We start from the raw sequence: 20,049 nt of genomic DNA, 5'->3' as shown, positions 1-20,049 counted from the left end.
CACACAGAAATGGGGTACATGTTCCAAAGTGGTATAGATGTAGTTATCACATGGTGGTAGGATCACTGAACCCTTGTTTTCTTCTATTTTTTCCTATAATGGCTATGTACTACATTCGAAACACAGAGCCATTAAAAGCTTGAAAGTTTGACTTTTTTTTAAAGTCCTCCAGTTCATTTAAGTATTTTTAATTTTCAATCATAAAGTACTTCCTAACGTTAGAGTAAGAAATGGGTGGGAAATTTTGTGAACCAGATACATCCTCTCTTCTCATGTGAGTCTGATAGTTCTAGGGTCTTGAACCTGAGTTCACAAACGCCCTGTGTGTCATGCCACAAACCTGTTCACACTTGTCATGCACATCTGTGAGCATGTGTGTGTGTGTGTGTGTGCCCTTGCTGGGATCTGCTTCTGCATCTGTGACTGATGGGGAGTAGCAGGTTGTGGAAGGGAGTCAGGAGTAAGTGCGTTCTCCCTTTGCTGCTGTCTGGTGAAGGAGCATGAGAGACTCAAGAGGAGGGGACTCAAAGCACTGCAGTCGGATGGCTCGGGAAAGGGCTGGCCATTTCCCAGGCCCCACAGGCATGACTGCATTTCAGCACAAGGTTGCTTGTTGTCATTCAACTGTCCTTACTGTCATCTCTGTTTGTTGTCAGGTAGTGACCTTTCACTGTTACTCTAAGCACGCATCATTATCTGACAGGTAGATGTTGCTTATCCCTGGTTCATGGATAAGGAAGCCCAGGTTCAGAAGGGCCAGGAGGCGGAGCTGGAACTCAAATCCCGGGGTCACCTCCCTCTACCCCTTGCCTCCTGTAGTTATGCACTCACACACAAGCTGGCACCTTGGCTTCCTTTATATTCATTTAATATTGAGAACATATTTACTGAGCATCTTCTGTGACATCTTTTTCCAACAAATGTTTATTGAGTGTTTTAGTGCTCATGTCAGCCACTCTTGTAGGTGCTAGAAACACAATAGTGAACAAAAGCTGACAAAAATCCCCTGCCCTCAGGGAGCTGATATTCCAGCGAGGAAAATAGGAGAGACAAATAATAAAAGTAAATTCTATAGTAGGTATTTTTAAAAGTAGTGTGTTAACAGAAAAATGTGCAGTTCAACAAGGCTGACAGGTGGGGAGATGCTTGCTGCTGAAAAGACAGCCTGCTGTTCACTTTGTCACCATGCAGGGCTGCAGAGGAAAACATTGAGCTTGCTGGAAGGCAGAGAGGAAAGGAAAAGGAACCGCGGGGCCGAGGCCTTTATGAGGCTAGCCAGGCAAATCAGGCTCAGGATTGGCTAGTTTGAATCATTTCAGTAGGTTCTGGAGTGCAGGGGCTCTCCTTGGCTGTCTGGTTCCTGGCCCTGGGGCTCTTAGGGCGGGTGGATAGTGCCCCAAAACACAGAGCCCAATGAAGAAGATGGTTGGGGGTGTGGGCTCTGGATTGGTAGGTTTGCATATGAAAGGCACCGTGCCAGTTGAGTTGTTTGCTGTCTCTAGGAATTAGGTAGCCCTAGGAAGAAGGGCTGTCACTCCTAGGTTAGCAAGGCTCCAGATAGCAAAGCATTAGAATACAGAAAATAAAAAGACATGGTTGAGGGGTGCCTGGGTGGCTCAGTCAGTTAAGCGTCTGCCTTCGGCTCAGGTCATGATCCCAGGGTCCTGGGATCGAGTCCTGCATCAGGTTTTCCTTGCTCACTAGGGAGCCGCTTCTCCCTCTGCCCTGCCACTCCCCCTTTTTGTGCTCTCTCTCTCTCTCTCTCTGACAAATAAATAAATAAAATCTTTAAAAAAAAAAGATATGGTTAATACAGCGGGCTAAATGACAATAAATATTACAGGGAAAATGAAAGGGGAAGGGAATAGTGACTGTCAGCATGGTGGAGTGGGATGTTGCAGTTTTAAATAGAGTAGTCGGGAGAGACTGTACTGGGAAGGTAGCATTTCAATGAAGACCTGAAGGCAGAGAAGAAAAGAGCCATATAGAATCTGGGGGAAGAATTTTCTAGGCAGGGAGATTAGCAAGATCAGAGGTGGGAGCATATCTCATTGATAATGCCACCTAAAGCTTGGCATGTTAGACCGTAGCAGGAGGAATATAGTTGAGAGTTCAGGTGACACATAGGGATTGGAAACACAAGCTAATAGTAGGAAGGAATGAGGTGGCCTTATGTGTGTGTGAGCTGTGTATGGAGTATTTTGTCCAGAGACCAATCTGAATATCCTGATATTTCCCATTCATCCATATTTGGTAAGATGTTTCTCCCCAGATCCTTAAAGAAGAAGAGGTGATTCTTTTTTTTTTTTTTTTTAAGATTTTATTTATTTATTTGAGAGAGAGAGAGCATGAGCAGGAGGAGGGGCAGAGAGAAAAGCAGACTCTCCACTGGGCAGGGAGCCCAATGTGGGGCTCGATCCCAGGACCCTGAGATCATGACCTGAGCCGAAGGCAGACACTTAACCGACTGAGCCACCCAGGTGCCCCAAAGAAAAGGTGATTCTTGTTAGAAAAGTGAATCCAGTTCAGGACAAATTTATCTGTTTGCACAGCATGGACCAATCAGGTCATGTTGACCAATTTGTCAATTAAAGTAAAATCATCCCTCACCCCAGCCTCTTTGAAAACCCTCCAATGGTTTCCCATTGCATTCAGGATGAGGTTCCAACTTGCTGTCATGGCCTACAGGGCTTTGGGTCCAGCTGCCACCTGCCTTCCCAACTTCATTTCCTGTCCCACTACCCCTGACCTGTGCCCCAGCCACAAGAACTCTCTTCAGGTACTTTGGACATCCCCAACTGATTTCTGCCTTAGGATATCTGCCCAGACTGTACTCTTGGCAGAAGGCTTTAGCCCCTTCTTTACATGGCTGGTTCCTTCTTATCATTCAAATCTCAACTTACTCTCAGACGGTCACCAGCTGCTCACTCTGAAGACAGAATCCAGGCCCTCTACAACTCATTAGCCAGTTTAATTCTCTAAATACTGTTCAGCAGTACTGGAAATTTTATAAAAACTCATGTGTTAGTTTATTATCTGACCCCACTCCCACCCCAACTAGAACATCAACTTGTCTTTGTCTCCTTCACTGCTATAGCCCCGCATTGGGAGTGGTACCTGGCACAGAGAGAGCACTCAGGAAGCATCTGCTGAATAAATGAATAATAACACAATATCTTCAAGTATAAGTGCTGTGTGAATTGAGCCAACAGGACCTAGCAGTTAAGTAATAAAAGAGTCATCATAATGGGGCCGGGTCTAGGCAGTCTTCTAGGAAAGAGGCACTCTTATGGAAATAGTCTAATTGTGTATCTTTCCTGCAAAGGATGTCTCCATGGGTATCTGTGGTGCTGGGTGATACCCCAGCGCAATTATCGCTGATCGTGAAGCTGGGGGTTCCAGCTCTAGAAAAGAGGAGATGGTCTTGTCACCCCTGAGCAGGCATGGCAAAGTAGCAGCCCTTGGGCCTTTGGTCCCAATGTGTAGTATTTGGCAGCAGAGTGTTTGGATTCTTTTTAAAAATATGAACATTAATGTCTTTAGCTGACTTACACTCTCCATTTTGCCATGCATGCCTCTTCTGACTATCCATGTCCAAAGCATTCTCACGTTGACCTTATCTTGAAGACATCAGAGCTTTGACCCCTGCCCTAGGTGAATAAGTACCCTGTTCCCTACAGGTCCATTGAGTACTCTGGATGTTTTTCCTGATTGAAGGGAAGTTAAAATACTGCTGGTAAATCTCAGGAACTAGCTCATGTCTAGAGGAAAAGGTGTCAGCTTGTCTTACCTGTACCAAAGGCAGAGTGCTGGCTAAAGGGAATTTCTGGTCCCAATTATGCAAATGAGATACGTGGTGTAATTAGGAAGTGACCTTTCTAGGGTCCCATAGTATCACCCAGACTTAACCTCTCTATCCTGCTCATCATGCGCCCAAGGTTTATTATTTGCTACAACAGTTGAGTAGCCCAGTTCAGTGTCTTCTAGAGTAGAGGCCAGCATTGGAGCTTCTAAGGTTCTCCCTGATCTACTCTCTTAACACCTACTTGTCATTTCTCCCATCTTTAACACTCTCAAACTTGACTCGAGAGATAGGAAATGCCTTGCCATCTACCAGGATCTTGGAATCATGCCTCCGTTCTTCAACCTCTGGCTGTTTTAGCTGGTCATTCCCCATATCAAGATGCTGTAGCATCCGACACTGTCATGATGATCTCTCTGTATTTACTGGCAAAATATTGTAGGTAATTAACATAGCTGACCAGCATTTCATGGCTCCCCCAAACCCACAACACCATTTTCAGTGACAATTTCAAGATCTGTAGAAGGGACTCATAGGTCGAGTACAAACCTGACCCCGGATTAGCTTTCAGAGTCCCCATTTAGGAGTATGAATTTCATGTGGAAACTTAAGGTTTGCTGATAATTGTATGCCCACAAGGCCAAAGTCAACTTTAAATAGCAAGTCAAAGCACAACTTGTACAGTTCTAGCCTTTTGCGTGGCCACCATTTTCATTAAAAGTTGTTAAATCTGTTTTCAGTGGAATAGAAAATTATTCTCCTCTCATACTCATGACCAGGAGATTATTTCATGAATGGAATTGGGTATTGTATGTAAGGATGTGTTCAAATATCACATAGAGTTGGGTATCGTATGCAGGAATTGTGTTCAAACATCACTTACAGTTGATTTGTATCAGAATTTTAAAAACATCAGCACTGAGCAAATATGCAATTTAACTTGATGGATTAGAAAATTGTGCGAGGGACAGACACCTCCTTAACCGAGGGATCAAACTTAACATCACTAGAATTGGATCAAATCGATAGTATGTGTCTCCTCACATGGTACATAATTTTGGGGGCATTCCTGCCAAAAACACACACTAAATCTAATCATAAAGCAGCATCCAGCAAACCCAGACTGAGGGATGTTTTACAAAATAACTACCTTACGCTCATAAAGATACCCAAGTCATGAAAGACATGACCTTTTTCTATAAAGGACATCATTTGAACAATTGGCAATATTTGAAGAGAGTAGCAATGTTAAATTCCTGAGTTTGCTCATTGTACTGTGGTTATGTAAGAGAACACCCATGTTTTTAGGAAACATACACTGAGGTATTTGGGAATCAAGAAGAATCTTCTTTGTAACTTATTCTCAGAAGGCTCAGAAAAGGGGAGAGCAAGTGAGAGAAAGAGAAGAAAAAGCAAGCGGTAAACTGTTAGCATTTGGGAAATCTGGGTAAAGGGTGTATAGGAATTCTTTGTACTAATCTTGAAACTTTCCTCTAAACGCGAAATTATGTCAAAGTAAAAAGTTTGAAAGAGATGAGGCCATGGGCTCATACCTGTGAATCTCATCCCCAGGTAGGCCAGGGAGTGGCTTTTCCTGGCCACATGCACCCTGAGTATGGAGTCTGTACTCTGGGTCTGAGAAGGCAGGCCCAGGAAGCAGGGCATGAGGGCTTTGCTACACAAAGCACAGGGCAGAGCAATGTAGAATAAGACGTTACTCTTGGTTGGGCAGCTTAGACCTAATTCAGCTTGTTTGTTGCTTTTTTCCAAGCCAAGTAGCAAGGACCCGGAGGAAGACTCACTGGGCACGGCTGCTTGGGAGAAACAGGGCCGGGTTAAGCCTGCAGGGTCTCAAACTATGTTAAGTCCAGGATACTCTGTACCTTAATACTTTCTTTCCCCCACCCCTCCCCATCCCTGGCAAACACACACAATGTAGTTTTCCCAAAAAAGGACACTGAAAACACAGTCGTTGACCACCAGCCACTTGTTTCTTCCTCCAGGTATGCAGTTCCCCTCTTCTTCCCTCAGGTTCCCTAGGAGAGTTTCCATTGCAACATTTTTAGTTAAGTAGCGCTTAATTACAGTTTTAACCTTTCCGGAGTCACCCCACTTAACTCTTTCCCTCCGCCTCTATAATTAAGCCTGGCATGGGTTCCTTCAGTTTCGGTTACTATTGAAGGGCATTGTAAGTTGAATCCAGGACAGGCTTCCCCCCCTGACTCCTGGGGAAACCCTGAGGCGATAGCACCTAACTTGAAAATACCTGGACTGTAACTTACCTCCTCCTTTGGTGTTCATAAGAGGTTTTGAGTTTGACTGGGATCCCATCCTCAAGAGCGTGATTCACCTTTTGTATTCTAGACTGAGGTAGAATAATCGCCAAGATCGATGCTGACCACGCTGCTTTCTACAACACATTAATAGACTTCTGTAAATGGTCTGTGTCTCCCCTGGGAGAGTCATCATTTGCATGACAGGTTAATTAGCATAATAAGTCTTGCAGTAAAGAAACAGTTAACTTTGTTTAACCCATCTGAATTGCCTGAACAACACAGAACATCTTATGGAACAGGGAAGCACCAGCCTATGTTGGTAGTCTCCTTGCTAAGTTAAAGAGACCAGCACCTCACCAACATTGGCTTTTTTTTAGAGGTCTCTGGGCCTAATGATACTCAGACTCCAGTGATTTATCTTTCTTTGTCCTTAGCTGTTCATCACTGGCCATTGAATGGGCTCCTCTTTACCCAAAGAGTTGGTGCTGGGGATGCAAAGGTGGAGGACATCTCTGTCCTCAAGGACTTTCCTTAGGGTTAGGGAGGGCAGGGCACGTAAACAAGCACTGTCAGTGCCAAATGAGTGGTACAAGAGGTACTCTCCTAGAAAAAAGGAGAACACGCTGGGCTTAGTCATCCAAGAAGTGCTAGGTAGGGGGCGCCTGGGTGGCTCAGTCGTTAAGCGTCTGCCTTCGGCTCAGGTCATGATCCCAGGGTCCTGGGATCGAGTCCCACATCGGGCTCCCTGCTCGGCGGGGAGCCTGCTTCTCCCTCTCCCACTCCCCCTGCTTGTGTTCCTACTCTCGCTATGTCTCTCTCTGTTAAATAAATAAAATCTTTAAAAAAAAAAAAAAGTGCTAGGTAGGCTTTAGACAAGCAGAGAGGCTGCAGGGTGATATGAGCAATGAGGAACGCAATGTGGCTTGTGCAGCAAACTGACTAAATGAACAATTAGACTGAAGTGGGGGCAGGGTAGCGGTTCATATAAAATAGTCATCTTCAAACATGAGCATACATCGAAATTACTTGGAGGGCTTGTTAAAACACAGAGTGCTGGGCCACCCCCATGGTTTCTGATTCAGTAGCGCCAGAATGGGACCCAGGAATTTGCATTTCTAAACAAGTTCCCAGATGATGCTTCCATTGTTGGTCTGGGGACCACAGTGTGGGAAACTCAGATTATCAAAGAATAGAAGCTCATAGAGCTGGAAAGGTGAGCAGGCCTGACCATGGAGTAGTTTAAATAGCAGGTTGAGAAATTAGATTTTATTGATCCAGTGACTTATACAGACCATTGTAATTGTTCTGATAGCAGAGAGATGTCAAACTGATATGAGAAAGAGATTAGATGCAGAGAAATCAGTTGGAGGCTGTTACATAGTTAGAGCAAGTAGTTTTAAAAGATCTGATTTAAGGCATGACAGTAGGAATAGAAAGAAAAATATCGGTACAGAAGTCTTTGTGAATGAAGAATCTGCTTGCAGGAGATTAAATCTGAAAGACAGCCTTGGTCATCCTCTGAGAGAATCTTCAGTTACATTCGGTAATTTGTATCATGTTAGTTTGAGCTTTGGGAGTATTACTAGGGTTGAACTTGTTTATGTTCTCACAATCTGAAAAGTGCAAAATGTTACTGTTTTAACATTAGTAACATTTTAAGTGAACAGGTTAAACTGTTCTATGGAGCTCATTTAACCTGCTTAGGAGGGCTGAGAAGGAGGCGGTAAGGAGATGGCTACCCCAGGCTTGGGACTGGGCGGATGCCCTGGGTCATGATTTGATGACCTCCTTGTGCTCATGATATCTTTATAGATGAACGCCGATCTTAGATGACCTCAGTTCCTGCTGATCTGCTGATTCTTGTTGCCCTAACATAAGTAGAAACCACTTCTCAAAAGTCTGTGTTTAGGTTTTATATGAACATGGCAATATCCTTTTCTCAGTCTGGATTTGTCCATTTTCACCATGCTCTCTTGTTGGTTATGTTTTGAGCAGTTCAGGAGCCCTTTAGGAGAATTTTCTACACTACACTGTAGAAGAAATGTGCATTCCCTCTCCAGAGCTGTGGACAAGTCTGGGAGAATGAAAAGGATATATAAATGGAAATAATGTCTAGAATGTTTACTCTTGGAAGAGCAGCAGATATTCTTCCGCTGACTTTTGGCGATCTGATATGTCAAGTTTCAGAATCCACCCCTGAAATATAGAAAGAATTTTTAGCCCTTGGCTTCCAAAGGCCACCAAAAGGGTAGTGAATCGAGTGAGTCAATGTGGCAACATGTCACAGCAATGGCCATGCCTATCTGGGATGGGAGGAAGGCACTGACTCATTGCCCTTAGAGGGCTTTCCTCCCTCTGTCTCTGGCTCAGAGAGAATATTACCCAGGGAAAAGTAAGGCGAAGGAGACTATGAAGACAAGCAGTTGGAAACATTTTACCCTCTGTTTCCAAAGGTGTCCTGATGGGACTTGAAGGGGAGGCACTGAAGGAGCCTGCAGTAGTTGAGTGAGATCTGGACTGAATTAGAATAGAATTCGAAAGAGTTTATCTAGATTGAAGCCTGAGGTACTGGCTTTCCCCGCCCCCCCATGGAGATTGTTTAGTCTGTTGGAGAAGACCCTGATATTAAGAGCTGGTGTCCCCATGAGCCCTGAAGATGAAACGAATTCCTGCCCTATGTGGATGCCACTGGATTTGGAATCCCCGTGGCTCAGATCTCTGTACAGCCTACCAGGTAGGATCAGCATTCTAGGGAAGAGAAGGGGACAAGGGAGTAGAAATGAACTGTCATCTGTCTACTGAGCTCAATACAATGTGCTGTTGAGGCTCAGGGTGATCCTTCATTTTGTACTCTTTGTTTAATGGGGAAAAGCAGACACAAAAGTTCCAAATCCATAGGGATTTAGATGTAAAAAAAAAAAAAATTACAAAACCACATGAAGGTCTGAGTAAAATGGTGAGATAAAGAACAGTGGGTTGGCAAAGGACTCATCGGAGAAGACATTCCTAAACTAAGTATAAAAGCAGTATAGCGAGCAGGAGGCAGGGGTGTGGACTATGCATTTGAGACTTGAGTGTTGTCCCAGAGATGGGAGAAGGACTATCCTGAGCCAAGTGGTGTTTGCCAAGTTTAGTCTAAAGTTGTAGTAGGGGCAAATTGCAAGGGCAACAACTTTTGTAGTGTTCAGAAACAATGTTTCTGGAACACGCTGCTTCTCCCCCTTTCCCCTGTCCTATTGCTGTCACTGTAGCAGCTTTCTTCCTCCTCTGGCACCAGGTGGTCTAGATACCAGAATGGCCAACCAAATGGTTTGGTGGAAAGCTAGCCATTCCAGGAACTGGTGATGCACAGCCTTAGGACCTCAGCTAAACATGCAACCAGGAGATTGGCTTTCATCAGCATTCCACTAAAAGACCTGTCAGAGTCATTATCTTATGCCATGAGAGATATATTAATGCTTACTGTAGGTTTTGTGCTGTCCCTGCTTACAAACAATTGGATTTATGTATTTATTACACAAAGAATTTGTATCCTTGACCTTCCCATCATCCCCTTCTCTAGATGTGAGAAAATGTGTATATGATACTTCAATTTCCAGTGTGAGAAAAATGTATATATGATATTTCTATAATGTTTATATTAAGTAAATTTATAGAAAGCTGAAGAAAACAGGAATATTTGGCTTTCTAATCTCTGCAGACAGATGTATTGAAATGCATTTGCCTTATATAGCTCAGGCCACGGAAGGCAATAAGGATGAGTTTATAATTATTCCAGTATCATTGGAACTAAAGCCAGACAAAAAAAAAACAGGAGGTTAAAGGACTCTTCTGTAAATACCTAGTGGGTTTTAGGAGTCTTTGTGTGATTTCAGCCATTGGAGTCAAAGCTCCCAATAGAGTGTTATAAATACCAGGGGGACATTTATAGACCCATCTAGGTAAAACAGGTAATGCTTAATATAGAGCAACTAGACTCTGTATCTTTTAGCAATTACATAAATTACAATATGTAAAAGACAGCCTTTGGGATGTGATTGAATACCACCACTGAACTCCAGAAGAATGGACTGAAAATGGAGTTTTTTGTTCTTGAGTTTTGTCCCTCAAGCCAGTATAGAAAATGGTGGGCCAGCTTAGTGAGTTATGCGTTAAGGGTACTCACAGTCCACTGAAAGCTTGGATGACCTTACACATGCATATGCTCTCTGTGGCCCCAGCCTAGCCCTTTCAAGGACACTGCTCCTAGTCTTTGGGGATGGTAACCCCTCAAAACTAATAGAACCCTCTTCTCTTTTTGTCTAAGAGGTATAATCCTTTATTTTCAGCTTACTTTGAGGTCAGTGTGAAGAAGGCTGATGAATCAGTATTTTGTGATTAGAGAAATAGCGGATGGCCGTACTGTGGAAGCAGCCAAAGGCATTTGGCATTTCCTACGTGTGCATTCTGTGACGACTTGTGCAAAAATGCATTCTGCTTTTGGAATAGTTTTGCAAATTTTACACCAGACTGCAAAGGGTAAAAGCTTTTTTTTTTTTTTTAGGTGTAACATAAAAGTGAAATAAATATGAGTTGAAACTTTTTAAAAAGGAAATTGAATTTATAAATGGGCTATATTAGATATGGCAGATTTCTAGTATATTCAGTTACTACCCATTTGTATACAATTATCTTCTATTTTGGTAGCTAGTGAAGGTCTGTCCAAGTAAAGAAGGACAGTGTTTGACCTAGACAATGGACTTGTTGGGACTGTGCAGTACGCATATTCTCATGGGCTTTGTTCCACTTTTCCTCTTCACATCAAGCAGACAACTCTCATCTCCTGTACTGCTTGGAAACATGCTACTGTGATGAAAATACCTGAAATTATGGAGCCCTTGCCCCAAGGCTGAAACTGATAACAGTGACATGTTTATTCTAACCCCGTGATGGTATTTGAGACCCTAATCTCAACAGTTGTTCAGTTGCCTGGTCATAAAATCCATCTGAAGCTCCCATTCTGAGAGACACCCTATAGATAAGGAGGCATGTGTCATTTCCAGGGAATAGCCTGTGCTGCTTAAACTTCCAAATAGCGGGAAAAGGAGACAACCATGGCCAAGTAACCCAAGGATATGGCCACCTTATTCTCGGACAAGATTTCAGGCACTGGTCATAAGAGTGGTTCCCTGAAATTAGAAGGGAAAATGACGCAGAATGGCAGCTGGTAGCATTAAGTGTTTCTTTGCTTTTAGGAGGGCATGAAGCTTTGAAGCTAAAAATGGCCTTAAATCATTTAATCTAGGCTTTAGAAGAACATAAGATAGAATGAAGGAACAGAGTTTATACAGAATAAACTCAAAGCCACGGAATTAAGGGAGGTTTTTCTGGATTTATTGATTTTTTATTTAACTCACATCTTGTTTCTGTGGGTTTATAAGTGTTCTAAGCACTTTAAAAATATTAACTCCTTAATCCTAATAGCAATCCTATTGGGTAGACACTAATATTATCTTCAGTTACTGATGAGGAAACTGAGATACAGAGAGGTTAAGTAAATGGACCAGAGTCACACAGCTGGCCAGAGGTGGAGCCAGGCTTTGAGTGTATCCTGTCTCATCCATCTGAGGAGCATTGCCCAGCTTGTTGGTGGCATAGCAGGGCCAGAAGCCAGCGCACCTCTTTGTTGCAATCCACTGACTAGGCACCAGTGGGTTGTTCTGAGGTCATTTAAGCAAGGCAGGCAGATTAGGCCAGGAGGGTTTCTCTTTTAATCAACTGCAACAAAGTATCATGAAGAGATGAGTGTTGAGGTCAAGAATTCTCTAGTCATTGACTAAGCCTTGGAATGTGTTGTGTGACCAAGCAGCGGTCTTCGCAGGTATTAAAGGGGAAATCAGGTGGGTTAGAGAGGTGGCTTGGGAATTGAAGCAAGTAGGGATAAAAAATAGTGTGTGAGTCTGCTGATGGATAAGTATTGGTTATCTGTTGGTTTATTTATTTACATTTTCTTGATTTCATTAGTATCTTTTTACTCCCATGACCAATCAGGTAAGCTGTGCCACTCAGAGCCGGTGAAGTTGGACCTTTAACCTCAGAGATTCCCCTGACAAATTTCCTATTTTCCCAGTTTGTGGCTGAGATACCAATTATAGGATGCATTTCCTACTGATCTAGAGGCACTGGTTTTTACCTTTTTGTTTCTTCTTCTTGAGACATTCTGCTTTAATCTCAATTTATTTCCTTAAAGTATGTGCTTTGGTTAGGAAGGAGATGTTTACTTTTTCCAGGGGAAAATTATATGCTAATGTACATAATCAATCATCAAGGAGAATGCAGGAAGATAGGAACTTTTTTCTTTTTTTTTTTTAAATCAGGATATAATTGACATAACATTATATTAGTTTCGGGTATACAACATAATGATTCAGTATTTGTATGTATTGTGAAATGATCACCACATAAGTCTGCTTGGCATCCATCACCACACATAGTTAAAAGTTTTTCTTTCCTGTGATAAGAACTTTTAAGATTTACTCTCTTAGCAACTTTCAAATATATAATACAGCATTATTCACAGTAGTCACCACACGGTACTTTACATCCCCATGACTTATTTATTTTATAACTGAAAGTTTGTATCTTTAGACTTCCTTCACCCATTTTGCCCACCCTCCTCCCCCAGCTCTGGCAACCACCAGTCTGTTCTCTGTATCTGTGAGTTTGTTTTTTCTCCCTTAGATTCCACATATAAGTGAAATCATACAGTCTTTATCTTTCTCTGTCTGACTTATTTCATTTAGCATAATGCCCTCAAGGTTCATCCAGGTTGTCACAAATAGCAGGATTACCTTCTTTTTTGTGGCTAAATAATATTCCAATGTACACATGTACCACATTTCCATATATATTTATCGAGTCACCTCTGTCTTGGGCATTATAAATAATGCTGCAATTAATACAGGGATCCATATATCTTTTCAAGTGTTTTCATCTTTTTTTTTTAAGATTTTATTTATTTATTTGACACAGAGAGAGAGCATGTGCATGCACACAAGCAGGGGGAATGGCAGAGAGAGAGGGGAAGCAGGCTTCCCACTGAACAGGGAGCCCGATGCGGGACTTGATCCCAGGACACTGGGATCACGACCTGAGCCGAAGGCAGACGCTTAACTGACTGAGCCACCCAGGCACCCCGTCAAGTGTTTTCATTTCTTTCAGATGAATACCCAGAAGTGAAATTGCTAAATCATAGGGTGGTTCTGTTTTTAATTTTTTGAGGAACTTCCATCCTGTTTTCCATAGTAGCTGCACCAGTTTGCATTCCCACCAACCCAGGTGCACAAGGGTTTCTTTTCTCCACATCCTCACCAACACTTGTTATCTCTTATCTTTTTGAGAATAGCCATTGTAACAGATGTGAGATGATATCTCATTGTGGTTTTAATCTGCATTTCCCTGATGATTTGTGATGTTGAGCATCTTTTCATGTACCCGTACCAATCTGTCTGTATGTCCTCTTTGGAAAAAGGTCTATTCAGATCCTCTGCCCATTTATTTCATCAGGTTGTTTGTCTGCTATTGAGTTGCATGAGTTCTTTATATATGTTGAATATTAACCCCTTATCTGAGACATGATTTGCAAATTTTCTCCCATTTGGTAGATTGCATTTTCATTTCGTTGATGATTACAAAAGACAAGAAGTTGTGTACACAGTTGGTGGGAGTAAATCAGAGTGCAATCTGGCAGTAACTAGTGAAGGTGGCAAGGTGTCTTCTGTAAAGCCCAGCAGGTCTACCTTGAGATACATGCTCTGGATGCTTTAAGAGTTTAGAGCAATGTGTGTTCTCCTCGGTGTGTGATCTGCACGTTGTAAAGATTTGTCAGCCATTTGTTTCCAGTTCACAGGGAGATATAAGTACAGAAAGTGAGAATAAGCATTTAGAAGCTTTTATAGCAATTCGATACTTCCACCACATCTAAGAGTGTGACTTTGTATTTTATAAAAGTATTGATCTGAAGCAGATTAGAAATAAGAAAAACCGGTCTTTGACTCCCTGACCACAGGTAGTTTGGGAAACACTGCCCTAGAGGAATTCTCACAAATAAACAGAGACCTGTACAGAACTGCTTCAAATAAGAGTGTGTGTGTGTGTGTGTGTGTGTAACAACCTAAATATCCATCCTTAGGAAAATGTGCTACAAACGCCATGATATGTCCTATGAAAGAATATTATTCAACAATTAAAATGAATGAACTAGATCTACGTGACTGAACACGGATAAATCTCAGATAATTTTGAATTAATGAGCACGTTGCAAAATGACACCTATATTATGATAATTATATAAAATTTTAAAAACACAAAATAACACTAAATTTCCATACAAAGTAAGTGGCTAACAACATGGATGGGAAAGATGCACACCAGCTTCAGAAGAGAATTTAACTCTAGGAAGGGAAAATGGATTGGATTGTGAATGGGTGAAAAAAAAAAATTAAAGCTTCAACTGTATATATAATCTTTTATATTTTTTAAAAGCTGACAAAAAAAAGTTTACATTTATCATATCTAGAGTGGTGGGTACCTGGTTTATTACATTTTTTCTATGTTTTTCTCTATCTTAAAAGTATCTCCTAGTAAAACCAGCCTCAGAATATGATTTTTTTCTGATCCAGAAAGCAAGTTGAACATACTGGAACATCTGGGGAGCTTGATTACCTACAATGCCCAGGGACACATTTGTCTTCCCAGTGACTTAAAACCAGATATTAGCTGTATGTGCAGCTTCTGTGCCTCAGGACTATAGAGGAAACATTAGTTCAGAGCCCTGGGGCAGAGGGAGAGATGCCTGGATTCTGGTCCTAGCTTTGTGACTAACTCATTTGTAACAATGGATTTCTCATATTTAAACCTTCATTGCCTTGTCCTTAAAATTAGACTGAGACTGTTTTCAACACTGAAATTTTATAACTTACATAAATTACATATAAACATATATTTGAAATGTTAAATAGACTAGCAGTTTGATGCTCCTTTTACAATAATCATAGAGGCTAAAGCAATACGTAGAATAAATGCAGATGTAGGAATAAGATTAATATATGCACAGTGGATGGGGCACCTGGATGGCTCAGTCAGTTAAGCATCTGCCTTCGGCCCAAGTAGTGATCTCGGGGTCCTGGGATCGATCCCTACGTCAGGCTCCCTGGTCAGCAGGGAGTCTGCTTCTCCCTCTCCCTTTGCCCCTGCCCTTCCCCGCACCCATTCTCTCTCTCTCTCTCTCTCTGCTCTCTGTCTCTAAAATAAGTAAAAATTTTAAGAGTAAGGAGTAAGATCTGAGTTTAATTCTTGCCTCCCTGCCATTCACCAACTATGATCCTTGGTTTCCTGAAATACTGATCTTCTATTTCCTATGACAAGAATCATAATAAATAGCGTCTACCTCAGCTTGGAAAGGTTTGAGAGCAATCTTATTGTTGCAGTTGTTACAAATCAGTCACTTAACTTTTATGCCTGGAAAGGTACTATAATAAAATCTCAAACAGCTAATTGTAGTCATCTTCCAAAAATGGGATGAACGTAGCATGCCAATTATTCTTTAAAGCAGTAATAAACTACAGATTTTCTAAACTAAATGGTGCCACATTCTCTAAAAGCATGCATTCAAAGTAATTTAGTAAATTTCTCATCTCAAGAATAAAGATTGTAACTATGTGAGGTAATCAATGTTAACTAAACTTATTGCAGTGATCATTTCACAATATATACAAATATCAAATCATTATGTTGTACACCTTGAACTAATACAATGTTATATGTCAATTATATCAAAACCAGAAAATAAAAACAAAAACAGACAAATAAAAAACAACAAAGTGATTTAGAAATGGTTCTGTCTGAATTTGGGACCCTAATTAGATGAATTATAGATTGCTTCCAACACTTGAATTCTCTTTTATGTGGGCTGCGATTGAATGGCCCTAATTGTTTACACGGAATAAACTTGACACAACAAAAGTGAGAACATGCTTGATTTTTAATTTGTACTTTGTGATTTGTACTCTTGCCATTCATTTATACAGAATGCCCCAAAGCAGAACCATATGACAACAGGGAAGGACGGTCAAGATTTGCATTTGTGAATCTCAAAATCAGGCTATGTTTTGTGATGGAACAGAGTATTTGGACCAGGGCACAGTTAATGTGGTTGGGCCTCTAGTTCTGCTGACACAGTATGTGCTGATTAAGTTTTGAAGGCTTGGTTTTATAGAGCCATGTGGTATCCCAGGGGTCTGGTGAATGAAAAGCTTTTGCAGCTTATCAGCAGAAAGATAAGAGAAAAGCCCTGGTTCTACTACCAGTGTGGGGAGATGTTGATCACCCAGGCTTCTGAGAACAGGAGTTTGACCCACACCAAACATACCCAGCACCAGAGCCAGCAAGGAATTCCCTGAGATAAGATTACAGCGTTGTCCTTTAAAGGGACGCCAACCAAGTCAGTGGATCCCCAAATATTCCCTGAGCAGAGCAACCCTGTAAATTATCCTTTTTACCAGGGGACTTCAGGACCTCAGTGTTTGGGCTTCTAGATGCAAACATTGAGGTGTTGTTTTCCAAGGTACACACAAAACTCAAGCAGCGTCAAAGTCAGACCCCACAGGGTCAAGAGCCTGAGCTTGGGGCCCTCAAGATCTGCCAATTGTAGAAGCTGGAGACAGCTCTTTGTTGACAAAAGTATTCATTCACCTTCCTTTGGGATTTTGTTTTTTCTCTACTGGCTATGTCTAGGCCAGAGGGCCTCTAAATCAGGTTTGTCCTCAAGGCCAGGCCTAGGATGAAGTCATTATAGGAAAAGGTGATTCAGCCTTTGAGAGGAATAGGTATGAAAAGCCACTTCAGTAATTTATTTCAATACCTAGTCATGTGTTTGGTTTAAATATCAGTACGTGAACTGGCACAGGGGAAGTGGACCCATGAGGGGTCAAGGAATTCTCCCAAGACCATCTTGGTAATGAGAAGCAGCAGATACAGAGAGGTAACTCACCTTTGACTTGTCATCCAGACACTTCTTGCTTTGGAATGCCTCACATTCGTTCCTCTGTACCCCTGTGTACCACCCTAGTGTGGCCTTCTGGTTCTGACCCCTCCTTCCCAAGGCTATGCTGTATATAGTGACCAGATTAATTAACAACAACAACAACAAAACCCTTTTTATTGCGTCATTTCCCAGGATAGTCTCACAATAAAGGTCAGACACTTCTCGTTTATTATTAAATATCCTCACTAATCTTTCTATCCAGTTTCTCTTTCTCCATCAAAACTTTACTTCATGCAGAGGATCTCCTTATGGGCTGTGTTAACTTATTTTTCAGTATTCCTGCTTTGGTTCCTGCTGTCTCTCCTTTTGGAGTTCCTTCTCCCCTTCTCTTCTACTCAGACACATCTCTTCCATTAAACTCTTTCAGACCAATCCTGCCTACACTGATCTGACCTTCCTCTGAACTCTGCTAGCTTATCACCTAGAGTCCATACCAGCCCTGTGGCAGTTAATCACATTCTCTGTGAATTTGGCTTTGTTTTGCATGCTCTGTCTTGCTCTTTCTTCTCTCTCTTTCTTTGTGTCTGTGTGTGTTTGTATGTGTTTGTGTAGCTAGATAAGGGGTCTTTGAAAATAAAACCTAGGTCTTTTTTTTTAATATATATTTTTTTAAGATTTTATTTATTTATTTATTTGACAGAGAGACACAGCGAGAGAGGGAACACAAGCAGGGGGAGTGGGAGAGGGAGAAGCAGGCTCCCCGCTGAGCAAGGAGCCCGATGCGGGACTCGATCCCAGGGCCCTGGGATCATGACCTGAGCCGAAGGCAGACGCTTAACAACTGAGCCACCCAGGCGCCCCAAAACCTAGGTCTTAAATGTCTTTAAAATACACTACCTAATAGACGCTCCGTGACATTGTTACTGGTTGGTAATTCTTGCTTAGTATCTTGATTTTTTTCCACAAAGGTAGGAGTCTGTCTTCTGTTCACTCCGATATCCACGGCTCCCAGAGTAGTGCCTTGCACATTAAGAATTGAGTGAGGGTCAGCTGTTAACCTCTAGAGAGGGTTGCCTTGACCAGGGTTTGCAGCTGGCCTTGACATTCTGCCTTGTGTCCCAGCTTCCTGAGGATGGAACTGTCTTACTCCCAGCCACACTATCCCCCCTTAACTGCCTCTGACATTGGCTGTGTCGGTCTGTTCTTTCTCCTCAGATGCATACTCTCATTCCTCAAGTGAAAACGGAGGCAAGTCTGAGTCAGTGGCCAACCTGCAGTCTCAGCCCTCCCTGAACTCCATCCACAGCTCCCCCGGGCCCAAGCGTTCCACCAACACCCTTAAGAAGTGGCTGACCAGTCCGGTGCGCCGGCTCAACAGTGGAAAAGCAGATGGAAACATCAAGAAGCAGAAGAAAGTACGAGATGGCCGGAAGAGCTTCGACCTGGGATCTCCCAAGCCTGGGGATGAGACAACCCCTCAGGGAGACAGTGCCGATGAGGTACTTACATGTGGCCCTGGAGCCTCCATCAGGAGGGGGCTTCTGACCTACATCCTTCCTGGAGTTTTGTGAGGCCTCTTTCCCTGGGTTCTGTAAACGCACCAGTCTCTAGTCCCCAGTAGATTGTGTTCTTGAGCCCAAGTGATCTGAGTTTTTGTACTAACAAGACCTTACCAGTCTGATGTGTGATCAATTCGGAGACTGACTAGCACCTAGAATTTCCAGCAGATAGACAACATTTTGCCAGATTTGGAGATAGGGGCCTGGGCCAGAGGGCAGCCATTTGGTCACCTAATCCCCTGCTTCTACTAAGGACTACATCAAAACCTGCTAGTTGAGAATAAGAATAAAAGAAGGTAGACCATTTCCCTTGGAAGGAGAAGCCCATGTTGGGAGACTATAGCTGTTTTCAAGTATCTAGACCAGTGCCACATACAAATGGGGAGTAGACAACTCCAGGTTGCTCCAGAGGGGAGAATTATGACTAACAGGTGAAGGTTTACAGAAGGCAAGGTTGCAGCTCAAAGAGGAACTTTAATGGAGGTCAGCTAGTGATGAGTGAGCTGCCATGAAAGCGAATAGACACCCATGCTAGAAGGGGCCGGGACGCCATATGACCTCACATAGCAGTAGGAGAGATCCCTGTATTAGCCGAGAGGTCAGACTGGGTGACCTCCGAAGTCCCTTTCAAAGCTGAGATTCTGTAATCAAAATACAGTGGGTGTGTTTTAGTTGGGGGAATGAAAGCTGTCTTTTTCTGGCCAACTAACCTGCTCTATTCGCTGATGTGGCTAAGCAATTCTTCCTGCTATGTAACCAGACTCTGTTTGTAATTTTATGCTATCTGCCATTTCTCCCTCTGAGAATGACAGTAGAGCCTGGTGATACTCAGACTGTGGCTTAATAGTCCTTCAAAAGCTTAAAAAGTTAGGTTTTCTCGGGCGCCTGGGTGGCTCAGATGGTTAAGCATCTGCTTTCGGCTCAGGTCATGATCCCGGGGTCCTGGGATCGAGTCCTGCATCGGGCTCCCTGCTCGGCGGGGAGCCTGCTTCTCTCTGCCTCTGCCTCTCTCTCTCTCTCGCTGTCTCTCATGAATAAATAAATAAAATCTTTAAAAAAAAAAAAAGAATTTCATGGACACAGCAGCTCATCCATGAAAGTAAAACTGAAGGCATGTAATAAATAAAGAACCATTTAAAAAAAAAAGTTAGGTTTTCTCTGACCACTCTCAGCTTTTTCCTTTCCTGACTGATTAACGAGGTAAGTGTTTCTCGTGTGTGTGTGTGTGTGTGTGTGTGTGTTTTCCCCCATTTGAACCTCACTGTCCTTTGAGATAAAAAGGTGCACCCATTCCACAGAGGAGGACGGTGAGGCTGAAAAAATAAGGATGTGTTGAGGAAGGAGGGTATCTTACATGTTGCTTTTTTAAAAAATTCTAAGTCCTGAACC

The 20,049-nt window shown here is 42.5% G+C and overlaps 1 protein-coding gene across 10 annotated transcripts in view; it reads left to right on the top strand.

The window, feature by feature from the left end:
* Positions 1 to 20,049, top strand: part of KALRN (kalirin RhoGEF kinase) — a 648,894-nt gene that overhangs the window by 558,347 nt on the left and 70,498 nt on the right. For all 10 annotated transcript variants that reach the window (XM_034999991.1, XM_035000002.1, XM_035000000.1 and 7 more), the window contains one exon: positions 18,317 to 18,600. In XM_034999991.1, the coding sequence (XP_034855882.1) occupies positions 18,317 to 18,600 (284 nt within the window). The remainder of the gene's footprint in view (positions 1 to 18,316; positions 18,601 to 20,049) is intronic.

The sequence above is a fragment of the Mirounga leonina genome, unplaced genomic scaffold (assembly GCF_011800145.1).
Source record: "Mirounga leonina isolate KUSES-001 unplaced genomic scaffold, KU_Mleo_1.0 Mir_115, whole genome shotgun sequence".
Taxonomy (NCBI): domain Eukaryota; kingdom Metazoa; phylum Chordata; class Mammalia; order Carnivora; family Phocidae; genus Mirounga; species Mirounga leonina.
This window is presented reverse-complemented; position numbering and strand designations above follow the sequence as displayed.